The following is a 15,009-nucleotide window of genomic DNA, read 5'->3' on the forward strand; positions in this document are numbered from 1 at the left end:
TATTCGTGCTGACTGCAGAGATGGGGAAACTTTACTTCCCAGCTTTACAAGCTGCTTTTACAACCATCAGGGGAAAAAATCATCCTGCTATGTAACTAGCATGAATAAGCATGAAACCTTTTCTGTAGCTTTCCAGCATCTTTTGCAATGATAGTTTTCCATGTTAGGGTGATTTTTGCCTTCCTTTTTTCCTAATATGTACCTTAATGCTGGCTTGTAGCAACTGCGAGGAACCTTTTAAATAAGGACAGTTAGTATATGGGTGTGAAAACCTCTTTTACTAATTCTCATCTGCTTGCTTGTACAGGAGAAAGTAGCTGTTTTCTTTTTGTCGTTAGTTATTTCCACGGTTGTGTCCCGCTTGTATTCCTCTGTATCCTCCAGGTACGTGTTGGTGCCGTCACCCTGAACAGACTGACTTTGCTTAAAAACCACTCCCATCTCCATCCAGCCATCTGAACATATTTCTTTTTGCAGTGGGAGGTGGGAAGGGCTTGCCTGCACTTGGTGGTGCTGGCTGACATAGCTGTGTTTACATTAGCTTTTTGTTGCTTTGGTTTGTCAGCTGATGGTGCCGACTTCTTCCCTGCTATCTTCATGTAGCTAGGTCAGCAAAATTATGAAGTGTGGCATTGTTCTACAGTTAACCTAATTCAGGTTATTGCTCAAAAAAGCCCGGACAAGCCAGTATTTCCCTGGGAAGTGTCCTCTGCCTGTAGGCAAGTGCTTTTAGAGGGTGCTTTCTGAGTTGTACGCTGTTTTCGTGTCCCTTCTATCACTTGCAGAGGGAGACAGCTCTCCAGAGATGCGGCTCGCCTTGAGCAGAGCCAGTCCCGTCAGAAGGAGGGGTATTACCCCGGTCTGGGTGAGCTGCAGCGCTCGTGCTGGGCAAAGGGTCTTCTGGATTTGAGTTTAGTCTGCTCAGTGATCTGCTGCCGCCAAAGAGGCGAGTGTATTTCACCCTTCTTGGTTCACCTAACTGCCAGGCAAAGCTTAGGGATGAAAGGAAAAAGCTGCTAGTATGTGCACTGTCAAGGTAGCTGTTTAATATTTGATTACAGGGTTAAAAGGAAAATCATAAGGCAAGAAAACACAAGTCCAGATTACACTTGAAAATGAGATTCTTCCTTAGCAGCTTCATAACGCGGTTAATTCAGGAGCCTGGCAGCCTGGTTCTCCCCCTCAGCACAGGGCTCGTTTGCGCTGGGGTTTCTTTGAGTTTCTAATTAATTTATTCCTATTGGTAAAATTGCTGCTGAGGACAGCCTTCCCCTTTAGTGTAAAATGAAGTGGCCTAGTCTCGCTGGGCAGTCCAAGCTGGCTTCCCCCTTCGAGCGTGGGCTCTGAGAAGTTGGGTGCAGCCGTGGGAGGGGGCAGTCCCCCCTCTCTGCGCACTCAGCTCGGCTCAAGAGCGAGGCGAGAAGCCTTTCCTTAATTTTTCCACTTACTTTGCGCATTCCTCTTGCCTGCGTTGGCTTGTCGCAACACCTGTGGGGCATCGGTACGTCTTTGGCTATTGCGCAGGGTTCGGGACTTTCGTTATCTGTAGGACTTGCAGCCTCCGAACTTTCATCCCGGCGTGTTGCATGAAGTCCAAGCGTGATAGACGCATGACAGACTTATCATTCCCTGTTTTTTCTAAGCTACCTTCCTTCCTTTCCCACCACCTCTTTTTTAGCATTTTTAGCCACTATAACTTTTCTGCTATAATTAGCTCTGAACAAGGCTGTTGTTATCTTTATGGAGTTTGGTTTTTGAAAGACACTCTGGAGGAAGTAATGCTCATTTGGCTGAAATCCTCTTATTGTTCTAGCCGAGGGGCGAGCTTGGCGATCGCAACACACAGCTGAATTTTTAAAAGTTATTTACTTGCTCTCTTTCATTCCTCAGTCCAGGTGAAGGATCTTATGTATCTTGTGATGTGCCACCTAAATGAAAAGTTATGTCCGTCCACCCATTCCCCCCCCGCCCCCCCCACAGACACCGAAAATGCACACACTGGCTTATTCTGATTTAGTCTGGATTTGCATTGATATAATTTGTCTATCATATCTAGGTCACTGGTGAAAATAAGCTTAGGGTATTATGACCAACAAGCGTCAGAGGGCTTTCTGGTCTGTGTACAGCAAATCAGACTTTTTGACTCATTCCCTGCTGAACAGAAGTTATATGTCAGTTGTAGGTTTTGCAGATGTGAGGCTTGACTGTACTGAAGGGAGAATATATCCCTGTTTTGAAGCTTGGACACTTAAGACTGGGGTGTAAGGGCTTCTGTAGGCTGCCGTAGCTGGTGCTGCGCTGGCTCTTTGGAGAATCCATCGATCCCAAGGGACCGTCTGGTCGGGCTCTTCTGCCTGCAGCTGCTTATTGCTATTCCTGTGTGCGGCTGTGCTCTTTTTTTGGGGGGGGGGGAGGGGGGAAGGCAGTGTGGTTTTGTTTTGTTTTTTTGCTTTTTGATCTGTGGCTAATACAGTAATTTCTTGTCCCTTTGATCCTTCTCCTTTTTGTGCATGTGTGAGTTAGTTTGGCCTCCATGTTTATTAGTGTGTGTTTTTTTGTTTTCTTTTTTTTTTTTTTAGGAATTAACCAGGATGTGGGAGCATTAACTTTGACTTCACCTTGCACCATCTCGCGAGCGAATCAGCGGCTCTCCTGGTGCCCTTCCCAGGCCTGGGTGTGGTGGCAGGAGCGCGGGGACATGTGGGGACGCACGCGGTGGCACAAAGGGGACAGAGACCTATTGTTCAGCGCAGGTGGAGCCAGGCCTTGGGAAGGCTTTTTTTTTTTTTTTTTTAACTAGCATATTTGCATTGCTGTTTTAGCTTTTTCTCCAGTCTCCTTATTTTGTCGATTATCAAAATAAAGGAATTCTGCAAGGAGCCTTCAGGCCCGATGTGTGTGAACTGAAGCTCGTTTGGAGGGATCTGCTCCAACTTAAAGGAAGAATTTCCACGAGTGATGACTTGGCTTTGAAGTGGTCCTTCGCGCGGAGGAGACCTTGTTTAAGAGGGATTTTACTGACGCAGAAACTCCCTAGACAGTTGCCTCAGTATCTACCCTCAGAGAAACGCTCGTACTCCTTTCTCTTGCTCCTCGCGTTGTTTTGCACTCGTGCTCGCATCTTATCATGACTTTGATTTAATCTTTCCAGCCAGGATTTTCCTTATGCCCCTCATGAATGCAGTGCCTTACAGGGCTCTGTCTTAAACCCAGGTTTGATTTAGTGCCTAAATAGCGAAGAGTATCGATTACAAAGACGATGGACCTCCTGTGTACCTGAAGGCACTTTCTCTGCTGGGTAAAGCTGCTGTTACGTGATTTCCTACCTGGCAATAGTCCTCAAAGTCCATTTTGTAGACTAGGTGCTCGTCCGTGTCCGTTTTTGACGTGTTACCCAGGTGCGGGTGCTGAAGCATGTCTAGCATCAGCGTGTTAAGCAAGATCGTCTTAACGAGGTGCTGTGCGTTGGGCGACGCATCTGGACTTGCGGCGAGGGCGGCCGGCCGAGGGCTGGTGGTTTGCCCTACGCAGGAGGTAGGAGCTGTAGACTGGAGCTGTGCCTCCGATCTCAAAGCCTGGGGCTCCCCGGGAGCCCTGCACGGTGGTGCAGCGACGCTGAAACCGGGAGGGAAGCCAGCATTTTTCCTCTTTAACTTGCTTTGTATTTCCAATTGGCATTGCTCAATGTGGAAAATGGAAAAGTTCCCCCTTTAGGTCTGTTGTTACTCCTTTCATATTCTTGTGTAGCTTTTGTCTTTTCTGTTTCTTCTTTGGGAGCAAATCTGATGGAATGATTGACCAAAAAAAAAAAAAAATTCTTTTATAATTCAAGTATCCTGCTTCACTGTGAAGCCGGTGATAAAAATTTTAGAGCGTTAACATCTTGCCAGAGCAATTGCTCGAGTCTGTCTGCCTCTTTACCACTGTGGGCTTAGCGTTTGATCCTTCAATTTCCTGTGGAGGTATAAACTATAAATTTTAAAAACTTCCTTTCTCTCTCAGACTGAAAGCTTAGACTGCATAAAATATCAGTATGCTAGAGCAACGTATGCTAATCAAGTGAGATAAATATTTGATATCCTTCGGCTCTGGTAACAAGGACCAGAGTCTGCAGAATCGCTAATGTTAGCGCGGCCGAAAGCTGTTGGCAAGTGGTTATTTGCTACCGATGTGATATTGTACTTCTAGGGATACAGCCCAAACTGTATTCAATATTATTTTCTTTCAAAAAAAAATCACAAATATAAGCAAAGATGCATGTGGAAAAAGCTGTGAAAGATGCAAAACAAAAAGCAGGCAATATGTCCGGAGATGAGTTACCAGGGTTTCTTGGTGAATAATCTCGTTCTGGCTGTTGTTTGCCGCCGCCTTCTTCCCGAGTGCTGCAGTTTTGCCTATTCCTTGGAAAAGAGAGGTAATGAAGTGAACAAGGAGGTAAAAAATGATAGCCTTCCCGAGCAATGCAGTGTCACATCTCCAGCTGTGCCACCTTCCTTCTGTCTGCATTTTAATTTCTGCTGCACATGAATAATTAGCCTTCTTTTTAAGGGGTTTTCCTGTGTGTTGAATCCCATATAATGGGGATGTAGCAGCTCCTGATAGTGCTTTTTTTTTTTTTCTTTTGTAGCAGGGAGAGGTAAGGAATGGAGAAGTGTGGTTTTGTCTGTTCGTTTTCTTAACTTAGAAAAACAGCAATCTGTAAAAAATGTCCAGTATGTAGGCAGAACTGCTGTTTATAGAAGATCAGTATGTTGTGCCATAGAGTATTTTAACAGAGATACCAATGCACAAATTTGGCAATAGGTATACACCATATATTCAAAAAAAAAAAAAAAAAGAATAAAGAGAGATTGTGATAGTGTTTGGGAAAGTTTAATACTTTCCCAATGCTTTGTATCCACCAAAGTCATGATCTTTCAGTGAAGAATCAAGGTAAAATTGAATTAATCTTAAGTTGTAGAAAATATTTATCTATTTTCTGTGGATTGAGGAGCTTGACCTGAGAAGCTAAATTTCTATTTACAATGTCATTTACAGAAGGAAGTAGTCTGGAACGCGTGTTTCTCTTGAAGGATGACTTTTAGGCTAGGGCACGGTTTGATGGAGGGGCTCCCGGGATTAGCGTGGCGTATGAAACGCGTTGCTCTTTGGGGACAGTTCTCCTCTCGCGGAGGAGAACAGGCTGATGTGGCCAGCCGCCCTCGCGGGGCACGTCTGAGTAATTCACTGCCGCCTCTTCCTCGGGGCATGAGCAGCTGGCTCTGAAAGCATGCTCATTTCCACAGCGACAAAATTGTTAGGGTTGCAGCACGGTGATTTTTACTGTACTAATAAAGTCAGAAGATCCTTTGACTCAGATGCGCGCTGAGAATTTCTATCGCCGATCTGCGGCAGAAAGGCGAATTGGGGTCGGCTAATGGACTTATAAATGCCCCCTCTGTGAAATGAAGCTCTGCGTGGTGCAATTCCTTCTAAAAGCCATGATTCCTTATTCCTCGAGCAGGGAGTTTTTCTGTGCCGATAGACACATGGCTGCTCTGCCCTTGCAGCAGCAATGCTTCCTTCCCAGATACCCGTGAGGGAGTTGCAGCCCCTCGGGGGGCCGTATTTAGACTTGCTGTTAAGAGATGGGCTCATTCGTGTAGTTACAGAGCTCCGAGAGGAGTTTCTGTAGCTCAGCGCGCGTTATCCCTGTGCGCCGGCTGCTTTTTGGAAGCGCGGGATAGCCCTGCCTGCCCGGCTGGGAGCGTGCAGAGTCGGCCCTCTAGCAGGCACAGAAACCGTCTCGCAGTTCCCGACCCACATTTGGATAAGTTTTAGCAAGCTTTTATCCATGAGATAGTAGGAAAATATTTTTCCTGCCTGATTCGGTCATGACTTCATTGGCTTGAAATTACATGTTTTGCTGCAAACCGAAGCGCCTTGCTGCTGGGGTGTGCCCGCTGCTGCCTTTGGCGCTCGCAGTCACGCGGTAACTCGTGGCTGTGCCGGGAGCGGACTTTGGTGGAAATATCAGGGACTCTGCAGTCCAGCAAGCTCCCCCTGTCTGAAGCCACTGCCACGTACAAGTAGCGAGTCAGGTTGCGTACCACATTAGGTGAGCATTGCCTTTTATTGTTAATACAAACATTCCCGTAAGTCTTTGGAAAAATGTATCTGACGCCTGCTAGCCTGAGGATACGTGCTTGTTAACAGATGAAAAATACCTGTATGATCTTGTCTCCTATAGTTCTTATAGGAAAGAAACAGTTATATACACTTTATTACAATTCCTATATTTCATCTCTTCCCTTCCCTCCCCTGCGGCTTTATTCTTTCTCGTCTTCCTTTCTCTTTTTTTTTTTCCCTTCTCGTATAGTTCACGGTATATGTCATCCTGTCTCTTTCGCTCAAGTGTGCATCCTTTCCTAACGGCTGCCCCGCTTGGGGTAGTGCGGCACCTTCCACGTTTCCTATGGCAATTCATATCCCGTAGACCACGTTGTTCTTTGGGATTTCTTCTACCTGCCGTTCTTTTTTTCAGCCCATCGGAGAGTTAGAGAGGTTTCCAGCAGCTGCTGGGAAGAAGCCGAGCCTTTTGTTCGGTCTGTGCCGCTGGGAGAAGCCTTTGCTGTGCCCCCCCTTCGCCTCCAAGGCTGTGCTTTATTCGGGGAAATAAAGGCACAATAGGATTCGTGGGTTTTCACTCGCTCTGCCCCTGTTCCTCTAAACAGTCGTTTTTATGGAAAAGCTATTTTGCATAATTTATTCTAGGTGGTTATTGAAATGTGGGTTGTGAATGAGCATTTGAAACCAGGCTTTGGAGGTCCAAATGGCTTTTTGCTTTTTAGGAAAATGGTACCCTGGCACTTGGGAGGGGGGAAGGCTTCTCAGTAAGCAAATTACTGGCCAGATACTGCCTCCGTGAGTCGGATTGCAATCACCTGTCAAATATCTAACTGATTTCTGCCCCTCTTAGAAAAACGTAGGCAAGTTTTGTTGTTGTTAATCCATAACCCTCTGCTATACCCTTAAGTAACTCAATGACTGTTGAATCCCAGTTAACAAATTCACAAGAAAGCGGTGAGTGGTGGTGTCAGCTCTGCTGCAGAGAACAAGGTGAGTTTTGCTCGTCCATAAAGGTATTCCTCATTCCTTCGGGAAACTGAGTATCCTTTCCATAAATATTTCTCCAGCTTCTTCCTTTTACTCTTCTCTTTCCCTCCTTCCTCCACTACCCCGACAAACCTTTGAGGAGGATGAAACCCCCTGTCCCGCCTGTGGTTCCCGCTGGCTCCCAAGGGTGAGGTTTCGGAGATGCCCCAGCCATCTGAAAAGTTGACATCCCTGGCGACGGGGGGACAAGGGGGCTTGTCACATCTGCGTTTTTAGCACCTAAATTTAAGACTCAGAGTATTTCCATATTTCAAGAGGCGTGAGAATTATTTTAAGCAGGTGAGAGCGAGACAAGTTTTTCTCTGTTGAAGAAGGATATTTTTCTTTTTAAATTGATTGGCTGAGCCTTTTGGTGAAGAAAACCTTCTCGTTAAAAATTAATATCTGTGCCATGCTCTTAAGATATTGATGCCTGCCATAAACCTCTTCCAGACTCGCCGAGTTATCAGCGAAGCCGCCGGTGACTAAGCCGGCATCGCGGCGGGGCGGCCGGGAGCGCGGGGGGCCGTCCGCTCCGCAGGGCGGCAGGGAGGCTCCAAGAGCAAAGTTCGCTGCTCCAGTTGCTGTCTGTTACTTTTCTAACTGCTGTGGGCATGGCTTTTTTTTTTTTTTAAATATAAATACGTGGTAGCTTCCTAACGCACTCATAGCGCTATTGTGTTGTTTTAACTTGGCAATGCCCTGCAATAAAAAGATAATTTATCAGCACGCTCGTGAATTACGTGTTCTTCGTGCAGGGCACCATCACAGGAGGTATGCGAGGAGGCGTCGCTTCTTCCCTCTTTAGCCTCCTTCAGTCTGAGCTAAGGCAAGGGGCAGGATGAGGCTGGGTCCGATGGCACCTTTTTCTCTGCTCCGGGGCTGACGACTGAGCTGTCAGTCTTGCTGCCCAGCAGAGCCAGTGGGAAGGTGGGGAACAGCCTGGGGTAGCGGCGATCCGAAGCGAGATGTGTGTTTTGTAGGGGAAGACGGTGTTTCCTCCCTGTGCTGAACACTGAGGTTAGAGAAATACGCTTTTGGCTTGTAAATGTGCACCCAAATCCTTTTTCTAAAGATATGCAAAGTCCATCTCCAGCTTATGAGCATCTCTTTCCACCTCCAAAATCCTGCATGAAAACCCAGGAGAGCCTGTAAAGACAGAGTCCAGGTGTACGATTCCTCCCTTGTCTCATCCAAGATGAGACGTCTCATACAAAATGAAAGATCCTTTTAATCTGCAGTAGAAATATAAGCCTTTTTAGCTTCCCACCCTCCATCTCCAGTTTCCCTCTTCCCTCCTTTCCTCCCTTGCTTCTTTTAAAAGCATAGTCCGATTAAAAAATTGCAGTTCCTTTTTCTGTTCATTTCACTTAAAAGCACTTAAAAACCAGAGTACCAACCCACTGTGTGTTTCTCATTCAGTTTCCCATAAACTTCCTCTTCGCCTGGGTTCTGGATTATTCACCCAGCAGCTGATGGGCAGTCAGAGCAGTGCAGACTCCTTGCAGCTGAAGCGTGCTGGGCTGGCGCGCGCGGTCACGTGTCGGCCGCGAAGGCTTTCCCCCTGTGCTGGCCGCAGCTTCATTTGCATGGTTTTTCCAAAGGCATCTCCTCGTGTTTTGAGTTTCCCACCTTCTGAGCTGAGCTTCTTGTCGCTTTTTGTCTGGCTCAAAAGCACCCTTCGGCATGGCTTTCCTTGCGCATTCATGCGAAAAAACTGCCCGTCGCCGGGGGGAAGGAGGGCGCTGGGAGAGGGGGAGAAGAACCTGCAGATTCTTCTGTAGCAAAACCTCGTTTTGACAGAACTTAAACTTTACACTTCTTTGTAGGCTGCTTTTAGTGCACCTTAAATACTGGCTGAACTTCAGCAAAACTAATTTGTTCAGGTACGTTATGCTAGAAGGGAGAAACACTCGTCATGGTGAAGCTGTATTTTGGGGGGAATTCTTCACCTCTTCCTTGCTGGCTTTGTGTGGGGGCAAAACAGGCCGTTGCCCCCGTGGCAGATTTTGTGTTGTGGCCCCCGTAGCCGCTGGCACTGCCCTGCAGGTCCCGGCAGCAGGCTGCATCTTCTAGTCCCGTTGCGCTTGACCTTGCACTTCTCTCTTTTCTGTGATGTATTTTCTATGGCTCTTGGAAACTGCAGTGAGGGCCACCCCACGCGTGTTCAGGGCACGCTTCGTCCAACTCCCCCACGCTGGGAAACCTGGCTGTTGAGGGGAGGATGAGCCCCTGCCCCGCTCTTGGAGCTCGCTGAGCTGTTAGTGGAAAGCTCACTTCTGCAGCCAGGGAAATGCAGATAAAATAACGGGCTCTATTTCATTGAAATCGTATTGCATGCAAAAACAGATGACTCCATCTCTGTTTGCAGGGGGTTTTATGGTGTTTTTCTTGTCCTATCAAGAGTCATTAGAGACATTTGTTCTGATGTTTTAGATTCAAGAAAACACGCATGTCACTTTTATCAGTGCATTTCTGGAGCTGTGTGTTCCCCCTCCCGACACCCACTCTTGCTGTAGGTGTCTTACACAGCACTACTGTTGTATCAGTTACAGCAACAATAATGATGTCTGCAGGTACTGATAACTTGCCTGTGTTTCAAATTTTGCAGCTTTGTCTCTTTGGTTTGCTTTAGCTATTGGCATTTAGACATAGAAAATAAATGTACTTCTGCTCCCAAATAAAGATCATTCTTATAAATTAATTTCCAGGGATCTTGCAGGTAGTCTCAGTACTCTGTTCCTTGGCTATCTTGATTCCTAATCATTGTACAGAGGGACCTGATACCAAAAAGGCTTGAAAAATTGAATTTTTCAGCTAGATGACTTTTTCTAGGTTGCCCGCATTTGTGGGGGGAGGGAAGGGATTGCTGAACATCATCAGAGATAAACTTTAAAAAATGAACATCTATATGTGAATATTCTTTTAATAATCCAGCAGGTCTTTCATCTGTGTGTGTGTTTTTTTAATTCTTCAAGTACAGACTGTGTAAATACTTTGGGAATGATCAAAACTATTAATGCATCATTGATTTCCTCCATTGACTTGTCTGTTAGATAGTTGATCTCTTCTTTTTAGAAAGTGCGTATTTTCCTGTTTCGAGAGCTGCCTCCCACCGCCCCGGCAGAGCGGGAAGCGTCTCCTGCTGGCTCTTTGTCACTTCGCCAGCCTTGATGCTTTGCTTTCAAGGATGGCTGAATACTTTGGACCCTGTCATTTAGTTTAAGCTGGAGTTTGGGAGCAGATTTCTTCACTGTAAGCTCCGTTTCAATAAGCTCTGTGCCCTGCCACGGCCACCTGAGCCAATTAAATGTCCCTGGCTGGAGCAGCGCGTGCTGCGACCCACTTGCTCCGTTGCTGGACCGCGGGAGAAGCCAGCTCTTTCAAAGGAACCACAGCAGTCACCTAGATATTCCCTGTCCTGTGTGCTTTTTTCTGTTCCCTGGCTGTTCATTTATGCTGCTAACGTTTGCAGCTCTTGGTTGTAATAAAATCTTATTCCTCGGTCGCTGGTGATAAAGTTTTTTAATAGCGACGGCCGTTGTAAAGAACTGCCCGAGCTGCATCTGCTTTCCAGCCTTGTGCAGTCGCTCCGTCGCGGAGAGTGCGTCTCTGTTTAAAAGGGTCGTTACACAAAAAAAACAGAAGCGGTCAGCTGCTCGGCGGTCTGCGTAGGACTGTGGTTTTGGACTTCTGAGACAACTTGTTAAGCCGAATGCCTGAGAAACAAAGTAAGTGATTTGACTCATTACTTATATTTAGTATCATTACCTACCGCATTAGGTTCTGTTTTCTTCTCAGCATTAATGTCCCTGTGCAGGAAGGTTAACAGGGAAAACGCCCAGCAGAAGGCATTTGTGTGCTTATCGGAGGGCAAATGCATGGAAAACATCAGGTCGCTGTGCTGGGTGTCACCTTTTTTTTTTTTTCTTTTTTTTTTTTTTTTCTTTTAAACTATGTAGTAGGAGAGGTATTCAAGGGTGGGGAAAGGATGTCCTTCCTTTTTGGTAAAGCATGTAGAATTGGAGGTGCCGGTGGATCCTCAGTACAAATGTGACCTGAAATCACAACAACTGCTTTATTTTTTGATTCAGAAATGCACATGATAAATACGTGAGATCCCAGGCTTAAATATATCCTAGTATCCTGGCACCCAAAGCAATCATTCTTAGGTTTGGAGTGTGTTCATAATCAATTGAAAAATTACCAGTACTGTTTTTAAAAACAGTATTTATGTTTTTATAAAAATATGATTGACCTTGAGATGAATTTTGATAGGTACAAGCTTTTACTGCATATCTTCATACTCTTATGGCAAACAAGAGGCGGGAGACAGATTCAAGGTGCTGCTTCTGAAGCTGTAGACTGAAGAATTAAACCTTCAAAGATCTTAAAGTCCTAGACACTAAAAGATCTGTATTCCTGGGTAGGCCACCGCACAAGAAACTGCATGACTCCTTGCATTTTTGGAGCTAGAAGCTGTAAATTTCATCATAGAAGTGTAAAACAGAACATTAAACCGGATGCGAGTCGGGTGAGACTCCCTAATACTGGAGATACAGGGCTGCAAATCAAAATGAATGGAGGTATTTGAAAACAGTTTTGCTAATCTGAAGCCTGCGTTACTCCTCATTCTCCCTCTCCCACTCTCTGTACATTGTGGTGTTAACTTGTCCCAGAAAAGCTCAGTCAAGGGCTTCACTGACCAGACTGTTGTTCTTATGTGACCTGAAGTAGGAGATGTTGCATTCAAGATTCTTCCCCCCCTGCCATGGTATGTCAAGAGCAGCAGAGCTGCTATCATTTTTGCTTTGTGAAAACATGAAGGACTTTGACTTCTCAGTGTGCAGTTGATGGGATCAGCAGTATTTTGTTTCCCTCCTTCCCGAGCAGCCTCATCCTTGGGCTCATCACTTTTAAAGCAGAGAATAGTCTGTATAACCAAGCTGAGGTGTCTCCAATGCCTGCAGTAATTAATCTTTAAAGTGATGCCAATTTTGAGACTTACTGTGTAGAGTCTTGCTGTATTTCTTGAGTTTCCCCATGATAATAGTATTATCCTGCCAAGGAATCCCTCTGAATACTCATGTGGTAATTATTTTAATACTTGGCAAGGATGAGGGGATTAGTGTTGATCCTTCTTTGGGCAACACACATGAAAATTATGATTTGTGTTTTATACTGTACGGCAGTGACTTCATTGCATGTGAACAGTGAAATCCTGGGTGTCTTTTTTGTAGCTGTGCCCGTGCAAGCACTTGCAGCGCAGCGTGTCGAGTGACTGTCCTAGTACATGAACCCTACGTTACCCTATCACATATCAACTACCCAAGAGCCTGGGGTGGCTCCCTCTCCGTGGCCTGGCAGTCTCAGGTCCAAATGGATGTGGACTGTCATTTTGGTGTTGGAGAGAGTAAATCGCTTTTCAGTCAGCATGTTATAGAGAGTGATCACAGGGCCCACTTGAAAGACTAGTAGGGAAGAGTTTGCCAGAATAAGAGTGCCAGTACGGTGTTTCTGGGTAAATGGAGATGAAGCTCTGAAACTATCTCCAGTTCTTCTGTGGTAGAAATTTTGCTTTCTAAATTTGGACAGTGGAACTAGGAAAAGCCTTCTGGAGGACGAGCGATGGGACTGTGAAGAGTTTGACTGGACTTCCAAGTCTCTCTTATGCAGATGGTGGTTGTGCAGCTTGTCCTGTGCCCCCCGGGAAGGTTCCCTTGACGTTTCTGATTTTAAGAGCTGTCTCTCTTTCCTATCTCTAATCCCTCAATCTTGCAGCTCTATGCTGTAAAGGATAGCAACAATTTAATTTTACTTTACAGAGTATGACACGATTTGAGAATTTGGTTTATTTGTCTTGAAGGACAGGGTGAAGAGCAAGGGAAAAGGTGGACTGTAGAATCTGGTGTTGCCATATTGAAAAGGGAGTTAAAAATGGGGAATCTCTTAACGTCCTTTTTATTATCACTTTGTGAAGTTGGCTATTTGTTGAGCAGTCACAGATCTTGTAGTGCTTCAGCTTAGATGTAATAAAGCCCTTCTATGAGATCAGTGGTCTCAAATATAAAGACAAATAACACAGCCGTCTGAAAAGGCATAAGAAGGTGCTTGTTACTCTCTTGGGGCTAAACGTTGCCAAGCTGTCAGCTTTCTCGCCCTTCGTTCTGTCACTTGCTGGCCGTTGGGCTGTTTAGTTTGAGAGATCACGCAGTTGTCCTACGTTATTTTGGTGGTGGTGTCAATAAAAATACTGACTGCTGAAGATCTTGGACCGTGTTCTGCTGTAATTATGATATACCCTGTCGGAGGCGAGGGAAACCTTTTCGTGCCACCCGGCTGTGTGCGTCTTGGCTGCTCTCCCGGGGCAGGTGGGGAGGGATGTCCCGCTCTGCTCCCCACCAGCCACGCGTTTCGCGCCGTCTGTGCTTGTCCTGCCTGCCAAGCGCGTGATTTCTCCAGGCCCACTGGAGATCTGGTGGAGCGGTTGAGGCGGTCATCTCCGTCTGGAGCGTTCTGGCCTGCCTGCTGTCTCGCCCAGCGCTGCCTCTCTGTCGCTGGTGGAGAAAAGGGGCAGATGTTAGAGCCCTCCAGGAGCTGGATGCCTCTGACGCCGGCTTGTGCGCTGTGCTCTGGTTCGCTCTGATCGCGTATGAAGCTTTTGCAGAGTGAAGGAGCCTGAGACTGTGCGGGGAGAGGTGGAGGTCTCTCGAAACACAAGCACACCTTTTCTGAAACACCCTTGGGGAGGACAGGGCTGACGGCTGTCTAATCCCTCCACGCACATGCGTTCCTCCGCTGCTCCAACGCGCTCCTGGGGAGTCGGTGACTGGTGGCGGCCAGCTCCGGTGCAGGGCTGGTAGCTCTGGCCACGCCGCCCTGGTAGGGCAGAGCCTCGCGTCCTTCCCTTTCTGCTTCGTCCTTCCCTTTCTGCTTCGTGGCACCTACGCCACGAGGTGCAGCTCTTTTGCCCTCGGTGCTTCTTGAGGGGCCTGTTTCTGCTTCTGCCTTCGCCTCCTGTCCCAGGAGCGATGTGAAGGTTTCCTCAGGTCTCCTGGACGGGCACTCAGAAAGCTTGAGCGAGGCTTCGCATCGGAGCACCAGGAGACCTCTCGAGAAGAGGAAGCCGCGTCTCCTGTTTGTGCTCAGCTATTCTGTCACAACAATAGCTTCGGAGGTTGCCTCATTTGAAAATTAGCGTTAATCTGATGGGAAGATGTCTGTGCATTTAAAATAGTTATTCCTCGCTGGAGCCACTCCCTGCTTTTGTCCGTCTCTGCTTGACTTTTCAGCTTCGCCTGGCTAATGTGTGCTGCTTGTTTACAGCAGGGACACTGGGGCACGGAGAAGGAAGTCGGTGCGTTTAATATTGAGCCTGGTCCAAACTTCCCGTGCGTGTGCGTGCGCACGTGTGTGTGTGTGTGTGTGTGTGTGTGTGTGCAGGGAGTTGTCAGCCTTGTTCATCCAGGCTCAGGAGAAAAAGCGAAGGGGCTGGCCGAGCTGCCGAGACTAGATGCAGGCGTTTTAGGAACTCCTCTCCCCGATTTGATCCTGAGCAGGTTTAGACAACGCGGGTAAAAATTCCGGTATGGCAAGCCTGGTGAGGAAGGTGCTAGTGCAGACGAAGCCGTTGAGCGGTGAGTAAGAGAAACGTCTCGCCTGATGGGAAAGATAACTGATCCAAAAATGCCGTTGGAGGTGCCTAGGGAAAGACAGGCGTTGGAGGGCAGAGAGCTTTTTGGCTTTGTTGTTATGTTCGTCTTCTGTCTCCAGCGGGAGAGGGCTGCTTGGAAATGTCAAAAATTTAGTCTGCGGAGATAGGGTTTTTCAGAGGAATGCCGTATGTGTCCTAGGCATATCCACTGTGAGTAAAAG

General features: G+C 46.8%; 1 protein-coding gene across 4 annotated transcripts in view; it reads left to right on the forward strand.

Moving 5' to 3' along the window:
- Nucleotides 1–15,009, forward strand: part of RASAL2 (RAS protein activator like 2) — a 173,319-nt gene that overhangs the window by 21,067 nt on the left and 137,243 nt on the right. The window contains exon 1 of one of the 4 annotated variants that reach the window (XM_064515618.1): nt 14,708–14,771. The exons of the other annotated variants lie outside the window; for them this stretch is intronic. Within the exon in view, the coding sequence (XP_064371688.1) occupies nt 14,723–14,771 (49 nt within the window). The 5' untranslated portion in view covers nt 14,708–14,722. Of the gene's footprint in view, nt 1–14,707; nt 14,772–15,009 lie in introns of those variants that run through there. 4 annotated transcript variants of the gene reach the window in all.

Source organism: Dromaius novaehollandiae, chromosome 8 (assembly GCF_036370855.1).
Source record: "Dromaius novaehollandiae isolate bDroNov1 chromosome 8, bDroNov1.hap1, whole genome shotgun sequence".
NCBI classification, from domain to species: domain Eukaryota; kingdom Metazoa; phylum Chordata; class Aves; order Casuariiformes; family Dromaiidae; genus Dromaius; species Dromaius novaehollandiae.